The following is an 18898-nucleotide window of genomic DNA, read 5'->3' on the forward strand; positions in this document are numbered from 1 at the left end:
TCCTTTGTCCTAAACTGATCATTTACGCACCACAGAAAAATGAAGGGCCTCTTTTAAGTTAAATAACAAAGAATTTTAGTGCAAAAGAAAGCAGACCTGAATGATTCAGATGTTGCTAATCCAGCCTTCCAACTAGCAATGATGCACAACCATAATTTGCCACAACTTTTATTTGCCATAAACTTTAATGTGTAATTTAACATGTTTTGTCTCCATTTCCCTTCCTAGAAAAATTTTTTGAGATGTTTTATCTTCCTAAGGCTGTGACATTGTGCCGCTCAGTAACCTAAGCATCGACTATTTACCCGCTTCTCTGAGGCATCTTGCATTCTGCAATGATTCTCCATTTGTCCTGTAATAACAGGTTTGCAAGTCCTGGGAGGAGCCTGCAAAAAATTGGACCATTTCATTGTTTCTAGGACAGATGGCAGCCTTGACTCAGGGGACAAGGCTCCAGTAATGTTTGCTAACCTGAGTGATGTGGTGCTCATCTGGTGACACGTTTGATGATGTGGCAAACAAGAGCCTCATGCCAAGATCTTTGGGTTTCCTGATACTTTGGGAATAGATCTAGAAGTAAAACTTGTGCTTTAAGGCATCAGATCTGATTTTTCATATTTGGAAGGGAAAGTGAACCCAGCACAGGTTATTTAGTGGGAACCTAGGAGGAAAGAGTAGGTAAGCATAGAAGTTTGAAAAAAGCGTTCGTCTCTTCTGTGTTGTATGCAAACAAGCTTTTAGTTTTTTGTTGTACTTTCGGAGGAACATGGCTGCTCAGACCAGTTAACGTGTCCTCCGCGCTACTAGAGCACCCTCTCCTGTTTGAAGGGGGGCACCTCTGATCTCTGAGGCACCGGTGAGCAACGCAAGACCTTTAAAACACGAACTCGGCCCTCACGGCAACTGCACAAACACACACTCCTCTACCAAATAAACAGACATATTGATGATTAACCCCGGTTCACATTAACTCACACCTGAAACAGCTGCCACACGCTCAGATACCGAACGCGTTAGTCATTATTTGTAACACAGCTCCAAAGAACGTAATGGTTGTCGCTGACACTCGGTGCTCTGTAACGCTAGCGCTGCCCGTTGCTGGTACCGTGCTAGTGTCGGCAATATCACCTTTTCCACAACCTTTTGAGTATGTTTTTAGACAATTTGTTTCCAATCACGCGTAGCTTACGCGGTGTCGAGGACGAAGGTGTCATGTAGAACCAGGGAGGCAGAGCTGCTGCTCTGAGGCACCCACCATGGGGCAGGTGTCTGCCCTGGCAGAGCCCCAGCTCCCTGCAGGCCCCACCGGTGCCCAGTCACTGCCCTGCCGGGCGGCCGCATCCCCCACAACCCCGCGGGACACCGCCGCTGCCCGGGGCAGGCCAGACGCCACGCGCCAGGCCGTGGGGCAGCCGGGAGGCCGCGGTGCTGCCCTAGGAGGCCCCAGGCTGGGCCCGTCTCCTCCGGGGGGAAGCCGGGGCAGCCAGCTGCGGGCACCCAGGCAGGCCGCAGCCCCTGGGCACCGCTCGGCTTCTCCCGGTTCCCCTTGGGCGGCACCGGGTCAGGCCCGCACCGCGGCACGCGGCCGCCCAACGGCTCCCCGGCGGCTCCCCCCTTCCCAGGAGACCAGCGAGAGGCAGCTAGAGGGACCCCGCCCGCGGTGGGCGCTCCTGGCAGCGCTTCTCCCTGGTAGACGGAGCACAGCCAGAGTGGCGTAACATGCTGAGGGCGCTCTAGGCTGCTTCTCTATGGTCGGGCGTTGGAGGACGTGCGGGCTGACGTAAAGAGCGGCGCTCTAGCCTCCGGGAGGGGTGATTAGAGAGGTGGTGTGCCGCTCTAGACGGGGACTCTATGGTCGGTCCAGGCCGGCGCGATACGAAGCGGCCGGCTCTCTATGGTCGGAGGCCGGGAGGAGCGTCGCGCGGCGGGCCGGGCGGCGCTCTAGGCCGGCGCCGGGCCGGTTGCTAGGCGGAGCGGGGCCAGGCCGCGGCGTGTCGGCGCCGCCATGGCGGCCTCGCCGGCGGCCTCCCCGGGCGCGGCGGCGGCGGCGGACGGGCCGTGCGTGCTGTGCTGCGGCGACCTGGAGGTGGTGGCGCTGGGCCGCTGCGACCACCCCATCTGCTACCGGTGCTCGGTGCGGATGCGGGCGCTGTGCGGCGTGCGGTACTGCGCCGTGTGCCGCGAGGAGCTGGGCCAGGTGAGCGGCCGCCGCGCCGTCCGGGCCGCGCCCGGGGCTGTGGTGGGGGCCCAGGGGGGCGGGAGGCGTGTGGGCATCAAAACGGGGAGAAAACGCAGTGTGAAGCGCGTAGTTGTTACGTTTAAGTCAGCGAGGCTCGTTCTCCGAAGCGGTGTTGGGTAGTCTCGGGTCACGCTGTCATCGCGCTGGCTTTCGGGCCTGATTTTAGGACTGGGGGGGACGTATTTAATGTTCCGTCCGGCTTGGTCGTGTCTTGCCTTACAGAATATCCTTCTGCGCTGCTTCTTCCGTTCCTGAGCCCACACGCTTAAAAGTCACGTCACCTTAGCTGCGGTTTTCTGGTGGGTTTTTGTTTTGTTTTCTGCGTGGCCCGCCGGCCCGCACTCGTAGGCATCGCAGAGCTCAGGAGGAGCCGCTCCGCCATGCGTGGACGGCGCGAGGGCTCTGGTGCGGCGGCGGACAGTTGTGAAGAGTTTTGCTCCAGGATGTTACAAAACCCAAAACTTTATATGTGAACGTGGTTTTGCAGGACTGACGTGGAGAGAAACGACCCCCCAAAGGAAAGAATTGGTGGTAGCTTTAAACAAAATAGTATATTCTGATGGTTTAGGAAATAAAGTAAAAGAAATGTGTGTGGAGGGGTGTTCTGCGCCCCCCCCCCCCCCCCCCCACACACACACAAAGGGAAAGCTTCCTAAATAAACCGCCTTGGCTGCTTTTCACGTTGTTCAAATGGTTGGAGGGATTGGCAATCTTAGGCCGCGTGCTTAAGATCCTCAGGCTTTGTGGAGGCCAGAAGTGTGGATGTGGCTTTTAGGTTGAGCTGAGTGGTACGCGAATAGCCTCTGTGTTCAGAAAGGTGTTTTTCCCTGGCAGATACGTTCCTGATCATCCGCCGAGGAGCTGCTGCTCTCCTTCTCCTGTCGTAGGAAGAAGCGAGCTGTGATACTGCTGTTCTTCCTTAAAACTGCTTGTCTTAGGGTCACAGATGGACTGTTAATTTGAAGAGCTTTTGAGTTTTGTAGTAATTGCTTTATTACGTGGGCTGAACTTCAGTTCATTAAGCCATCTTTTTCTCTCATTTATTAGCTGTTAAAAATGATCCTTTTATTTTAATTGCCTGAGAGGTCCTTTTTAATGTCTGCTCTTTTTTTCCCTTGTCTTGAAGTGCCACTGTGATACTGTTACTGTCTGTTCACTCATCGCCTCCAAAGGGGAAAAAAAAGCCATTGAAGCTGTGTGAATCACACCAAAAAAATGTCCTTGAGTGAACTGAGCATATATGTAGGTTCCAAAACAGGGTTTGTTAATTTGCAGAGTGTATGTAGAATTAGAAGTACACTGCTACTCAATCTCGGGAGGTGTCATATTGATTAGTGTAGGCTGAACTGGTAAGTGTAATAGCCTAATGTCAAAATGGAATAAAAACAACTATAAAGATGACTACATCAGAGCACCAAATGGAGGAGAAAGCAGGATATACTTGTTATGGTAATATGTGCGCTCAGTGATGCGTAATTGCTGCAGTTAAGTTAGGAAGGATTACTTGTTGATCTGTAAAATAACCCTGAAATAAACTTAGGACTTGCAGGGTCAATCAATGTGCGTGTTGTATATGTGTGTGAGAGTGTTCTCGGAACTGCTGTAGGAAGCTGTGTTGCTCTCCTGCGGAGGAAAAAGCTGCTTTTCAGCAATGAATTCCTCCCTTCTAGAACTGACTTCAGGCTGAAATGAAATGTCTATAAGATTTCAGTGAATTTTTGTAAATAATTGGAATTAAACATAGTCGTCATCTCTCCAGTCAACTTTGACTGCTATTCTTTTTATTCTATTTTAAGATGACATTTCAGAGTTTGGCATATTTTTGTTTTGGTTAACTTACAATTAACCCCGCTTTAAAGAAAGCTTAAAAAAAGCACAAAAGACTTGTTCCAAGCTATTTCACCTCAGCAGGGGTAGGGGAGCAGTATTTTGTGCTTTAACAAGATTAAGCTACATGTGTCTTGTATAATTAAATTTTTTTGTTAAGTTTGTAAGTTTTTCTAGATTTAGTGTTCACTGTAACGACTGAAAGGTGATTACTGTATTTTGTTTTCTGTGCACTTCTCTGAGCTGGTACAGGTAATTCCAGCTGTTTCATAAGTGCTGCTGCTGCCCCAGCATTCCTGAATTGGGATGTATGTTGAAGCCTGAAGAAGGCCATAACGTAGTAAATTGCTGCAGCATGATACGCAAGCTGCTTGGAGGTCGGTAGGAGCAATTGCGAACAACCGGGTTGTCTTAGAAGGTACAGTAATGACTTGGGAAGTGATGTAGTGTTTTGTTTCTCACTTTCCTTGGCAGTTAAGGAAAGAGGAAATTGTTCTTTCCCAATCAGACTCTGAGTAATGTCACTTTGTACTTTTGGAGTGCGAGTTTCTGTGATCTCGCAGGAGATAGGAGGGAGCTGAGTGCAGGGCTCTGGGCAGACATTTGCTGTGCAAGGGACTGAATTGGTTGAAGATACTTGCTCCTAGCACAGTTGTGGTAGCAAAACATGTCATAAGAGTTCCCCCAACCAAAGGGCTAGTCCAAAATCCAAAAATCAGGATAGTCCAATCCACCCTCATCTAATCTGACTCACTTGCTAGAAGCTGATTAAGGAGCAATCACCGTTGCTTTGCAGACAGTTGTGACAGTAGCTGGTGGGCAGTGACAGCAGCTGGGGCTGGCACAGAGCTCTGCAAACGCTGTCCAAGCCTTAGGCTGGGATGAGTTCCCTAACGAGTGAAGTTTGTGCCAAGGAGTTTGACTGTAGTTCTAAAGACCGTACAGCTCACACATGCTCTCTCTGATCCTTGTGTTGTCTGTAGGTTGTCTTTGGAAGAAAGCTTACATCTTTCTCAACAATAGCACTTAACCAGCTGCAGCATGAGAAGAAATATGACATCTATTTTACGGATGGAAATGTTTATGCACTGTACAGGTAAATATTGGGATCCTTTCTGTAGCGTGTCCCTGAAACACCGCGTTCTTATCTGTGTTACGTAACAGGAAATGCATGACTTAATGGAATAGTGTGGTTTCGTTTTATGGAAATAGAGCGACTGTCATGCTGTGTCCCTTAGTCACCCTGCAGCGCAGGTGGCTCTGGTAGGACGAGAGGCTGGAGCAGCATGGTTGCTGTGAACTCTCAGGCCCAAGGTCGGCGAAGGGAGCAACTCAAGACTGGAGTTTTAGATTTTCAGATGCATAATACAGAAGTGTTGCTCTGTCAGTAAGAAGTTGCTTTTTGCTTTTTTACCAAGAGCAAACTTGCTGAAAGGCTTTTCATTCCTTGCATGGCTGTTCTGTAAATTAGTAAGGACAGTATTACTATTATAATTGTTTTTATTGCTGTGCTGCATAAAGGCTGAACGAAAGCAGCTGTATTATACATTGCATGAAAAGAAGAGCAACCTCTTCTTCCTACAAAAATCTTGATTCTAAATGGATGAAGTAAAAATGACACAGAGTAAAAATGGGGCATCAACATCATGTTCTTCAAATATTTTTCATAACATGTTTAATTGGGAGGATTTAAATTTAATTAAAATCAGTTAAATGGAAAGAAGAGTGAAAAGAAAAGAGACAAAACAATGTAGGCAGTGGTGCCTTTTTCTTAGAGACTTGTGCAGTGTGTCTAGCCTGATTCGCGCTGTTTTGTATGACTTTATATTTATGGAACTGGGCAGTGGGTTTGGTGAGCAGGATCAGCTCAGAGCATATTCTGATTAATTATAAACCAGCTCTGAGAGTTACTTTTGATGTTTCTGGAGAGTTCCTGAGATTTCAGTTCCATGGGTAGCAATCAAGAGTGAGTTAGTGGGATCTCCCACGGAGACCAGTGCTCTGTCTTCGGCTGTTGTTGGGAATCTTTGTACTTGTTTTATGCTCTTTTTCTATTATAATTCTTTATCTCCTTTGTGTTTCCTGTCATATTCTTCAGTTACTGACAGGTGAAAACATAATTGGATGTGAACGTTGCATAAATTGGCTGAGCCTTCAATAAGCTAGAGATTTGTTGCATGGACATATTACAGTCCGCTCACAAGTTTTGTGCTAGTAGCATGTTACTCGCACAGTAGCTATTCAGCTTTTCTCTTGCAGTTCAAGCCTCTGTGTGATATGGTTCTGTTCTGTTCCTGAGAGGTGATAAAATATCCTTGGAATAAAAAGGACTCTAACCTCATTACAGATTGCTGGGGGAGCTATAAAAATGCAGCATTCTGCCTCTGATGGAACATTTGCCTTTTGGTAAAGGTATAAGATTGCTGAGAGGGAATCGGATAACTTTAATAAACCTTTCTTTGTCCCTTAGGAAGCTGCTGCAGCATGAATGCTCTTTATGTCCAGATGTGAGGCCATTCAATACTTTTGCAGATCTGGAACAGCATATGAGAAAGCAGCATGAACTCTTCTGTTGCAAACTTTGTGTTAAACACTTAAAGGTGAGGTAGCTCTGTGTTTTAAGGTATGGGAAGGAGGGGTGCTTCCTTACAGGAGTATTTGGGGAGGTGGGAGGAAGGGGGTGGCTGAATAGCACCAACTTATTACGTTTCCTCTGTCTGCCTGCAGTGAAACCAGCTGCTTCATTTCAAGTCCTTCTTTCATAAACTGATTAATGAAGGAGGCCTGACGATTCTAAATGGATTATGCTTTAAATTAAACCCAACCAGATTAATAACCTTGGGAGGTTAGCTCCACCCCACAATGTGTATAAGTACCAAAGACCCAACCTTCTGCTAGGAAGTTAATCCTGACTTGTAGGCATGCTTTGTTATAACTGTAACAATAGAGGTTTGAGGTCTCTAAGACTTGCACCCGTAACGACTTTACAAAATAAAACTGCAATTGAGAAAATACTTGGTGCCACTTCAGAAAACAGAGTGCATCACAGAATGTTAGTTTCCTCTCTGAGATCAGAATCAACTTAGCATTTACAGTCAGATCATGTACAGGATGAGAGTTCGTCTTGCTGGCTTAATGAAATATAATTGTATTTCATTATCTTGTTTATTTATTCAGAGCAAATTTCCTATATCTTATTATAATCAAAATGTTGATTTGATAGGAAGATGAAACCTACTGTTTTCAGTGGTTGCGGTGGCTGTGTTTGATGTACCCAAGTAGAACGTGACCAGTGGTAGTTCTAAAACATTTCTTAAAACCCGCTAAAGATAAATACAGTTACTGGAAAGCTGAGTTGTCTCAGTCCGGAAAGGTGCTGTGTTTTGAGCCTTTAAACTACTCATCCTGCTATCACCATTGTCTTCCTTTCCCACCCCCCCAAAATTTCATTTAGAATGGCTGATGTTATGTTAGTCAAAAAGGCGATGCTTTTTTACACTCCGAAAGTCTGAATTCCACCTTTCCCTAGAGCTAGAGTGCTTTTCTGTATTTCTGAATTGCATGTCAGCCAAAACCAGAAGCTGCTGTTAAATCAGACTGCTAACCTGCCTCTAACTGCAGTCAGCGTTGCTTATTGTTATAGGAAGGAGTTTAATGCACAAACAAGTATTTGTAGGACTCATTACACATGGTTCTGTACATGTGTTTGTTTTCTCTGAAACTGATAAGTATCAAACTGGAGAAATGCATTTTTCCTGTGGTGTCACAGGTGGTTTATGCCAATTGAATTGTAGGTTACTGCCGGAAGGAGCAGGATCCAGAAGTGATCAGAGCGTTCATCTGAATGAAGACTAATATTTGTTCTTGGCTCTGGTTAAAAGCTGTTTCCACAGTCAGCAAGAAGCTAGTTTATCATAGTCTCTTTGAGGGAAAGCACAAACAATAGTAGAATTTGTTGCCTTTTAATTTCAGAATACTGCAGAGATATTTTTATTTTGGAGAAATGATGTCATATTGCTAGCAATTACTGAAAAGAACTTCTTAAACATGCTGAAGCTTCAGGCAGTCCACGATAGCTAAGCCAAAGTAACCTTTTCCCAGAATAAGTTAACGTTTTTTGTCAAAGCAAGAAATAAGGGATATCTGTTCTCAAGGGTGTGTTGACCGTTTTGGCATCTTCATAACCCTTTCTACCTGTATGTTAGTCTAGTCTGTATGTCTAGCCTGTGTGTTAGTAGGGACAGAATATTGGCTCATAATGCAGAATTTGTTCACTGAACCATATTGATTGCATGTAGCTATATGGGGTGGTTGCTATTGGAGGAATGTAAAACAGCTCGCTTCTATTTTGCATTTTTTTCAAATTAAAGTATGCAAGTACTGTATGTTCATAAACACATATTTAGGCTTTTTTTTCCACCAGAGATTATAATTTAAATTTTGTTACGTTACCAAAAAAGAAAAAAAGAAGAAAAAAAAGTGAATTCTTTTCTTTCCACTGTTTGAACTGAGTAAACTGCAAGTTAGATTTCATTTGGATGTATTGCTTGAATTTTGGCTCCTTTTCACTGAAATTTTTGGGCATCAGTTGTGAAATTGCATCTTTCTGGGGCTGGTCAAAGCAAATCTTCCACTCTTACAGATGAAAAAGTTGTGCAGAACCTGGCTTATTCCACTTCGTTCTCTATTCACATGAAATAATACATTATATATATATTTCTTAAGATTTTTACGTATGAACGGAAATGGTATTCTCGTAAGGACCTTGCCCGCCATAGAATCCACGGAGATCCAGACGACACCTCTCATCGTGGGCATCCCCTCTGTAAATTTTGTGACGAGCGTTATTTGGATAATGATGAGTTACTGAAACACCTAAGACGAGATCATTATTTTTGTCATTTCTGTGACTCTGATGGTGCTCAGGAATACTACAGGTTTGTGAAAGTGGCTTATTTCTCTTTCTGTAGCTTAACTTTTAAAGGAAAATTGTTTGCATCTGCTTTCAGTTCTGTGGAAAGTAATGCTTGAAGACAGGGCGTGAAGGTGAGCAGACTGGCTGTAGTCTATATTTTTTTTTATACTGAATATAGGACTAATAATTCTGAAATTCCATCTGTCTTTCTGTTTGATCTGTTGTTCCTTAAACTAGTCTCAGCACTGGTCACTTCCTGTCTAGTCCTTATTTTAAAGTTTTCTCCATCGGCTGTGTGGTATGTTAACTCTAATAGTCCAAAGCTTTTGTGCAAAGGAGATGGGAACAAATTTTCCTTTGAGACAGGTGTTTTATGTACTGCTGGACGTGATAATTATCATCCAGTAGATTTAGTTTAGCTTCTGAGATCATGCATTAAGGCTTATGTCTACGCTGCACAGAAGCGGTTTCAGTTGGAGAATTCTCCTGGAGATAAAGGAAGAACCAACAGATAGGCTTGTCTTCGCTCCATCTCACAAAGAATAACTATGCAGCCTTAGTAAGATGTGTTGGGAAAGTTGCGACTCAACTCTTTTCTCTTTCCAGTGATTATGAATACCTTCGTGAACATTTCCGCGAAAAGCATTTCCTTTGCGAAGAGGGACGGTGCAGTACAGAACAGTTTACCCATGCTTTCCGCACAGAAATAGATTATAAAGCGCACAAAACAGCCTGCCACAGCAAGAACAGGGCAGAGGCCAGGCAGAACCGGCAAATAGACCTTCAATTTAATTATGCTCCTAGGCATCAGAGGAGGAATGAGGGTAAGTGGGGCTGGGGGGAATGAGATTAACAAAAATGTATTCATAGGAAAATCAGAGTGAATGATTTTAATGGCTGATGTTCTGTTCCCGTTTGCTTTTACTTGAATTACTTATATTACAGGTAATATAAAGTAGGGATGAAGATGGAGCATGAGACCAGAGGAGTGCAGAGACTGACATACATGCAAACTTTTATTTTATGTGGAACTCTATGCAGAGGTCTCTACACATAAAAATGAAATTACTTAAAACTCATATCACCGGTTACAATGTGTCAAATCCATATACTGCAAAATATGTTTTAATGTATCAGTCCTGAAGGTTATGTAGACTTCATAATCGTTACAGGTGAAAGAAATCAAGATAGATTTGCTTATACTAGTATTTTTTGCCTTTTTCAGGCATAGTGTGATGCCCAGATTAGAGAAATAACACTAAGACTGATCAACCATCCCTCTTGGTTAGGTGTTATAGGTGGAGAGGACTATGAAGAAGTGGACAGGTATAACAGGCAAGGGAGGTCAGGCAGACTCGGAGGCCGAGGAGGTCAGCAAAACAGAAGAGGCAGCTGGAGATACAAGAGGTGAGTAGCACAAATCTTGTAGATTTTTATTGCTGCTTAGTGCTGTTTCTTAATTACCACTTAATGATGTTTTGGTAGGCCAGTAGGAGAGAAGTGAGTACAAAACCTGGAAGCTTCTGTAGTGGATCCTTAGCTGAGGTCAGAGTTAGCTTTCAGTCTGAGCTGGTGTGCTGATTACACGCTTGGTCAAAGTGAAATCTATTTAGTGTGAAGTTTCAGCTCTCTGGACTTGCCTAAGGAAATGAGCAATGTAATCTTCAACAAGTGGGTTAACTAAGCTCAAAATACTAAATTAATTTGCAGCAACTGTTTTTTGTGCTAACTCTTCTAAATAGGATTTTCTGAAGTAAGTGACAAGCCTTTGCAGGTTTAATGGACTTTTTGGTCTGGGTAATCATGAAGCTCCTATTCTAAGGACCATGCTTTTCATTGAACTAACAGATCTCTGTGTGGCCAGACTGAGTGCTTTGGAAAAAGAAGAGGGTTAAGTATTGATATGAAATTTTGCATTTATATGTCTTTTCATCCACACAAGACCTGAGTGCTTTATACATACTGCACATCTATTTTTCTTCTTTTCTTGCTGGACGGTCAGATGATTCATTACTGGTAATTCACTGGGGAAAAAATCCATCTCCAAGCACCTTATATGTCAGTGTCGCATGTGAATCGTGCATGTGTTGAGAGTTCATGACAAACCATATTTCAAAGAGTTACTTCAACCTACAGATAAGATTTTCATGCATTTGAAAATGAATGGGAGAGACAAGTGTCCTCATGCATCCTTGCTACCGTCTCTCCCAGTTCACCCGGGTCTCTTCAGTACTGAATTGTTATCACCACATGTAGAACTTGTGACTCCAGGGGTTGAATGTTGCCTGTCTCACCAGACCGCGCTGGGGTGTATTGGAGCAGTGGGTTTGTTTCAGCCTTCTCAGCAGGTGGCAGCACCAGGCCAGGGAGTGTCATCGGGATGTGACACTGGAGAGGTGAGAGCTGGAGTGAGACAAAGGTGCTCAGTAATCCTTACTGTTTGACCAAGAAAATCTGTCCTGTCCTGTAGGGAAGAAGAAGACAGAGACATTGCAGCAGCAGTCAGGGCATCTGTTGCAGCTAAACGGCAAGAAGAGAAAAAACGGGTAGAAGATAAAGACGACAGCAGCAGCAGAGGTAAAAAGGAGGACTTGAGGGATTCAGAAGTACCCAGCTCCAAACGTGTGCCAAAGTCTTCAAATGAAGCTACAGGTTAGTGTTGAACATGCTCTGCAACTGCAGGGAGGCATGGCTGGTCTGGAGATCAGCCTGGTAAGGTGTGACTCGCCATGCAGTGTTCTCAAAAGCTAGTGAATATGGAGAGAGCTGTTGAGGATCTTAATGCAGCAACGCTCATCTGCACTGAAGTGTGTCAGAGTGCACTAGGATTCATGCAGCAGGTTATCCTGAAAATGGAGCTGGGCAGAAATATTAAATGCAATATTAAATGCCATTTCCTACCATAACATGCAAGAGCTGACTCGTTGTGATGCTTGCTTGAGCTAAATATCCGTTTTGTTGGGAAGAAGTTATTCCCAGTAGAAGTCTGTAACTGATGGAAGCAAGATTTGAATTGCTTCAACTTGGGTCCAGTTTGGGGACAAATATATACGATGTGGTGGTCTGATATTGTGGCTGCTCCAAATCACTTTTCTACCATAAACTGTTCGAACAGCAGATTCCCAGTTAAAGGTTATATGCTTTAATTATGAACTGAAGCAGCTGAGAGCTCTAGTTGGTTTATGGGTACAGCTCAGTTGGGGATGACTGGCGAGGTTATCTCCCCCAACTGCGTACCCAGCTTTTGCCGCATGCATGTCTAAACTGTTTTCAGTCTGTCCCTGAACTGCTGCAGTCTGCAGCACTGCATTCTAAGGCAAATCCAAACTGGGAGTAATTTATATTTAAATGCTGCACCGTAAACTGACTGCCCAAGAGCTTATTGCTGAGCAGCTTGGGCATCTGTGCAGCAGAGGTGTAATGGACAGCTCAGAGGAGTAACTTTCCAAGTGAAGCTATTTTCATTCCTCAGCCCAAGCACTTGGGCTCAGATGAGCCTCCTGAACCAGTGCAGACAACCGGGTGCTAACCTCTGAGGCGTGGAGCAGACAGCTGGGGGCAGTAACATCTGAGTTTCTTGAGGATTCCTTCAGAATGCACTTATCAAACAATGTTTTGCTCATGTTAAAGTATCATGAACTTGCTATATGCTAAAGCCAGTGTGCAGTGACATAATGGTAAATACAATTAATTGAAGGAAATAGTGACATGTGGATTTAAATTGCCCTTTTGGAATGTCACAGTTAATGACATCATCAGCTGCTGAAAATAGGACTTGCTAATGCTGATGTGATGTTCAGTGATAACTTTCATTCTGAAATTAATGGCTTTTGGCTGAAAACATATCTTTGGTCTTTTTACAATATTCCAAAAGAAGCGGCTGCTGATGGTGCTTTATGCCAAGATGACTTTCCAGCGATTGGCTCAGCAGTGGGACCTCTACAGGGGTAAGTTTGTGCAAGGCTGCAGCAATCAGAAAAATGATTTAGAAGCTTATTCAGGGTCTGTGTTTTTTGCAGAAAATAATTTTACACATCACTTAGACTGCAAATGGTTCTGCCCCTTCCCCTCTTTTCCCTTGAACTCTTGCTCTGCTGGTCACCTGCATGACAAAGCATAGGCTGTTGCTTCAATATGCAACTTGATCTTTGAGTGGTTTCAGTGAAATTCCCAACATCCTTTGTTCCAGTAATTTTTAACTTGATAGTTTATCTTGATGGAACCATATATTTTGGGTTGTAAAATGCATCATCTCCTTAAATCGGTGATTATTAGAATGGAGTCTTTGCAAGGCGTGGCAGCTAGACTGCCCCCCTGAAGCCTGTGTGCAGCTTGCTGGTGAGGTGTGCAGGACAGTACCGATAGCACAGCAAGGCTAGTGTGACCTCTCTGAGGAAACTCATTCCAGACACAATTGATAAGCCTGAGCGCATTTTCATCCTGCTAACAGTTATGGCAGTTGTGCCACCCTGAGTGATAGTTTGAGGAAGACTGCAGTCAGGTAGTAACTCGTTCTGCTTGTTGGAGTTGCATTGCCTCTGCAGCACCAGTGTAACTCGTACTTTTCCTTTCTCACAGCTCTGCCCAGCTAGTGCCAGTTAAGCTTAAAGAAGAAGACTTCCCAAGCTTGTCATCTTCTGCAGCACCCACCGTCTCTTCTGGGATGTCTTTGACATATACAGCTACTGCAAAGAAAACAGCTTTTCAAGAGGAGGATTTTCCAGCTCTGGTGTCCAAAATGAGGCCTAACAACAAAACAGTAACTAACATTACATCTGCGTGGAACAATGGTTCCTGTAAAAGCGTGGTCAAAGCCATTAGTAGCCCCAGTGCAAACCAGACAGCCAAAAAGCCACCCTCCTTGAATAGCAGTAAAGGAAGCAAGAAGAGCAATAAACTCTCTCAGTCAGATGATGAAGACAGTGGCAGTGGCTTGACAACCCAGGAGATCAGAAACACACCAACAATGTTTGATGTATCGTCCTTGCTGGCAGCTTCTACCTCACAAACTTTCACGAAAGTGAGCAAGAAAAAGAAGATGGGGGTTGAGAAGCAGAGACCATCCTCCCCACACCTCTTACAGGATACGTCCTTTCCCAGGTCATCTACTGAAAAGTTGCCAGAAGCAGAGCAGACATCAAATGCCTTCTCTGCTCTTCATGCCCCTGACAGAGCTGCAACTGTTATGAACGGTCATTCGGAAAAATCATTAGCAGTCTGTAGTACACCCAAAGAGCCCCCTGGCCTTAAAAAGCCCACAGTGACTAACCAATGCCCTTCACCTCAGGAAGACTTCCCAGCTCTTGGGAGCTCAGGATCAGCTAGAATGCCACCGCCACCAGGTAAGTGCTGCAGGGCACAGTCAGCCCTGCTGGTTGTAGCTTAGAGAAATGTGGCATGTGGCACATGGAAGAGAAGTACAAACTGCTCCTTCTGGCTCCCATGCGAGGAGCAGTTCTGGCACATGGTTAGCATTTGAAGTTTAAAAAAAAAAAAAGGCAGCTTTGGCACCTTCCTCGATTCTCTTGAATGTCCCCTGTAAAACACTGTTGAAGTGGTGGCAGTGTTAGGACACCTTTGCTCCACGCGGCCGCAGGTGTCTGCTCTCTGGAGGTGGCTCATAGAGGAGCAGCCAGTCACTGCTTTTCTGATGAGTAATGTATGTGTGTTTTCATGTTTTAAGATCGAGCTTGGAAGCTCCTGTGGGAGCTCTCTTTAGCTGAGGCCAGTACCTGCTGGCACCGCTGCATTGCCAGTTGGCTTGCTTGGTCACTTTTGTTCTGTGTTTGCAAAGATGTAACGCCCATGCTTTTAGCGGTACCACAATGTTGTAAAACTGGAGTAGCATAGCAACAAATGCAACCTAGAGTGGTTTTAATGAAAGTAGCATCACATCGGGAGGTGCTTGCACAGCTATTTTGGTCTGTGGTGCTCTGCAGATATTGCTAGGCGGAGTCTGCTATAGTTTATGTGATGCGTAGTGCTGTTGTAACTTCTGGAGTGGTTTTGGTTCATTTTAATAACGTAAAAATATCTTTCATCAAGAGTTTTAGTGTTTTTTAAATTATTTTCCTAAAGCTTTCTTGTAGGGTACCATCAGCTGTATGAAGTATTTCTTGACTTGACTGTTAAAGCAACAGATTTCTACCTCTTTAATTTCAGGTTTCTCAAATACAGTGGTATGTGTTGCTGACTCTTCCTCCTTGGTGCTCCTGGAAAGTACATCAGACCATTGGTGTCAATTTTAGATGGTAGTATATGGATACCACAGATTTGTGCTATAACTTCCTGCCTGTTCTCTGCTTTCATTTAGGCTTTAACACTGTGGTGCTACTAAAGAATCCTCCTCCACCTCCAGGACTGTCGGTGCCTGTTAGCAAACCCCCTCCAGGTTTTGCTGTTATTCCATCCACCAATGTCCCTGAATCTGTCACTACATCTTTGAAAGAGTAAGTAAAGGTGCTTTGAATTAATGTTCCTCGACACACATTGCATCTCAGTTCTGTCATACAGGCTTCAGATGAATCATGGAGTACTCAGAAGGGATTATTGTGAACAGGTACTATGGCGGAGGCCAGCCACATGATAAAATAAAGACCAAACTGAGATTTCTGTGTTACAGTCCTGTAGCCATTGTGGGCTTGGTTCAGGAGAGCTGAGTAAGAGTAGGCACAAGTGTGCATTTGGATGAAAGTGAGGAAATGAAGCATGCTTTTCTGGGTAACCTCTAAATGCTTTCATTGCTCAGATCTTCCAGAAGTTGGTGTCTTTGGCTGGCATTCTTCTGAGCTGGGAAGATGAGGTTATGGGAAAAGGGGAAGGGAAAATGTATGGAAGTTTAATACAGATGTCTGTATTAATCTGTTCTGCTTTATTCATAGTGTGGACCTGGTATTTTTTGCTCATGTCTTTATAGTAAACCTGGCTTACAAAATGGCTAGTCAAGACTGTTAAGCTTGCATTTTAAATATCTGGAATCAGATGCGCTGGTCCTGTGGGATGCATTTCAACATCCCCTCAAGATAGCTGTGTGCTGCTAATAGTAATTGCTTGTCAAGTTGGGTGGAGCAAGGGACTGTATTCTATAGAAAAGAATCCCCATATAACTTACAGGCATTCTGTAGCATCTTTCTGTAACATGGAGTACTGTCAAATTCACTTGTTCTTTTTTTTCTCTCCCCCCACCCCCAAATGCAGGCCAAAATCCTGTCATGGATCATACTTGATACCTGAAAACTTTCAGCAAAGGAACATTCAGCTAATACAATCTATTAAAGAATTTCTTCAAAGTGATGAGTCTAAATTCAATAAATTTAAAACTCATTCTGGGCAATTTAGACAGGTGAGTAGGCAAGAGCCTTAGGATTCTTGAAATCTGTGTTGAGTTCATGTAGTGCACCTGTCACAGTTTGCTATCAGCAGATAGACTAGAGGGAGATTTTTTTTCCGTGCCACTGTAGCTCTTCCCTAGTGTTGGGGTAGCAAAAAAGCAGTGAGAATGATGTCATCTGGAAGAAAGGAATTGAATCCTTTTATAGGCCAGTGAAATCATTGTTGTTTTCTCATTTCTAATTATGTCAATCCTCTTTTCACTGAAGGGTCTGATTTCTGCAGCAGAGTATTACAAAAGTTGCCGAGACCTGCTTGGGGATAACTTCAAGAAAATCTTTAACGAGTTGTTGGTGTTGTTGCCGGACACAGTTAAGCAACAAGAACTGCTTTCTGCTCACAATGATTTCAGAATCAAGGAAAAGCAAAGCTCAAACAAACCCAAAAAGAACAAAAAGAATGTTTGGCAAACAGACTCCAGCTCTGACCTCGACTGCTGCATCTGCCCAACGTGTAAGCAAGTGCTAACTCAGCAGGACGTTGTCACCCATAAAGCTTTGCATATTGAGGACGAGGAATTCCCTTCCTTACAGGCAATCAGCAGAATCATCAGTTAGCTTTCCCGAAGACCAATAAAACATTCTCAACCTATGAATATGCACTTTTTGGAATGAGGTTTGGCAGCGTAGTGTGGCTGAGGGCCAGTGCCAGTTGAGTAGTAATACACAGGTAACTGTTAGAGAGCCCTCTCAGTGCTGTTCATAAATACAGTGCAAAGGGATCAGTGGACTGCACCGTAGCTAATTTACATCCAAAGTCTGAGCTTCCGAAATGCCTGAGTAGAATTAGGCTGAAACTGCAGGGTGGGCAGGCAGGGGGCCACCTTTCTCCTGTAACATGCAATAGCTGAGAAAATACTTTCTGATCTGAAGGCTGACAGGGGACACAATAGGGGAATAAGCATCTAGTTTTGTTTCTTCTTTCTTTTTGGGGGAGGTTGGGGGGGAGCTTTTGAGTCATTGGAGCGAATGGAAGCAAAAGTGGCTTCCTTCATATTCTGATTTTGTGGGTTTTTTCTTTTTTTTTCTTTCTTTCTTTTTTGTGACCATAAAGATCATGGTAGTCAGGGGTGCAAAGGTGCAGAAAAGGAAAAGATGCTACTCACTGGTGAATAAGACCGTTACAATTTTGTGTCTGTAAACATTGGGCTGCTCATATAGCAAAGAATATTCCTGTCTGAAACCTGAATTAATTATACTACTTGAAGAATTGGACTGATCTGTGTGATTAGTTGGACGTGAGATTTGGAGTTGCCTCTGACCTTTTACGTAATCATGTTCTTTAAAGAAACTTATTTTGTAGCACTGCATGTAGAATAATAATGTTAAGGCTTTACTTTCTGTAAAGCACACTTCATTCACAGTAATTTTATTTAATGACTGCCATGTTTCTAATTTCTTGGCTGTATTAATGGTGGTAGCTCAAAACAACAGCATATTGGGACATTAAATGCTGCTGATCACTGACCATGTTCATCTGCAGTGCCTTTAAGTGCATTTATCTGTTTACAGTGGTCTGCACTAACAAGGATAATTTGTTCAGATTGTATGGAGTGTTTACATCCTCGGTGATACCGGTCTGAAGTAGCTTTGCTTCTGTTGCTTGGCATCTATAAATTCCACTTCTAGGAGATGAGAGGGGAGTCTGTTAAACAGTCTGAAGTAATTCCTCCAGCAGCAGTGATGACATGTGGAGTGACAGGATTCCTCCCCGTGGTGCACTTCCATAGCTGTAACTCAGTGTCTGAGTCTCACCCATCCTGGCAGACCAGATTTAGCTATTTTTCACATGTAGGAGTAAATGAAATTAATTTATGTAATTTTTTTAATGACAAAATACTGCTTTTATATAAGCATCATTTCTATGAAACTGAGCTCAAACTGTTAGTGAAGAGCTAGTCCTGGCTACAGAAAGTTTTTCTTGCCTTATACTTAGTTTGCTTGCTCTCAGGCTGCAAAGTGCTTTTGGTTTCTTTTCCAAATACTTAAGACTGTTTTGAATACCTGAATGTGTCTAGGCATCACAGGGGCCAGGCTACACGCCCTGAAATGTGGGGAGGGAGGATTATTTGGCTGCATGGCTGTTTATAAAATGCATGAAAACATGACAAGCAGTAACGCTTCCGTATTACCGTTCCTACTTGGAGTCAGGTTCCTCTGGACAGAGCTGGGTTTCAGGCCCATCACACTACAGCGGCGCTTCTGTGCTCGAGTTGGGATGCCAGCTGCCCGTAAGGCATCTCGTGCTCAATTGCTCCACAATGTAAGCGATTTCCCGTCTCTTCCTTTGGTTTGTCAAGTTCAGAGGAAACGAAATACATATTCTCTGAAGCAGCATCTTTCTTACATCTTCCCTTTACTTTCAGTTAATTTCTTCTGTATTATCAGACATGTAGTTAGTTCCTACCTCGTGGGTTGAGAACTGGAAGTGCTGCTTTGTTTCCTGGAGGTGGTCCTTCTCTTTGGCCTGATGATGCAGTTTCTTTGTTCCCTGTGCTCACCTGGTTCAATAAAATATTACCAAATTTT

General features: G+C 44.0%; 1 protein-coding gene across 2 annotated transcripts; it reads left to right on the top strand.

Moving 5' to 3' along the window:
* Positions 1 to 1799: 1799 nt before the first annotated feature.
* ZNF598 (zinc finger protein 598, E3 ubiquitin ligase) lies at positions 1800 to 18898 on the top strand. 2 transcript variants are annotated; one of them, XM_026095140.2, is made up of 12 exons: positions 1800 to 2197; positions 5050 to 5162; positions 6537 to 6666; positions 8792 to 9003; positions 9588 to 9805; positions 10271 to 10388; positions 11452 to 11633; positions 12856 to 12928; positions 13560 to 14323; positions 15295 to 15430; positions 16179 to 16323; positions 16580 to 18898. In XM_026095140.2, the coding sequence occupies exons 1-12, from the start codon at positions 2006 to 2008 to the stop codon at positions 16925 to 16927; spliced, it is 2631 nt and encodes an 876-aa protein (XP_025950925.1). In that variant the 5' UTR covers positions 1800 to 2005; the 3' UTR covers positions 16928 to 18898. The 2 variants fall into 2 exon arrangements, with proteins under 2 accessions (XP_025950925.1, XP_025950926.1); XM_026095141.2 differs by lacking the exon at positions 1800 to 2197 and adding an exon at positions 4466 to 4484.

The sequence above is a fragment of the Dromaius novaehollandiae genome, chromosome 14, assembly GCF_036370855.1.
Source record: "Dromaius novaehollandiae isolate bDroNov1 chromosome 14, bDroNov1.hap1, whole genome shotgun sequence".
In the NCBI taxonomy this organism is placed as follows: domain Eukaryota; kingdom Metazoa; phylum Chordata; class Aves; order Casuariiformes; family Dromaiidae; genus Dromaius; species Dromaius novaehollandiae.

Coding starts and splice junctions, on each gene's coding strand:
- ZNF598 (XM_026095140.2), top strand. CDS start 2,006: ATGGCGGCCTCGCCGGCGGCCTCCCCGGGCGCGGCGGCGGCGGCGGAC. Junction 9,004..9,587: donor GGTGCTCAGGAATACTACAG/GTTTGTGAAAGT, acceptor TTCTCTTTCCAG/TGATTATGAATACCTTCGTG. Junction 12,929..13,559: donor GCAGTGGGACCTCTACAGGG/GTAAGTTTGTGC, acceptor CCTTTCTCACAG/CTCTGCCCAGCTAGTGCCAG.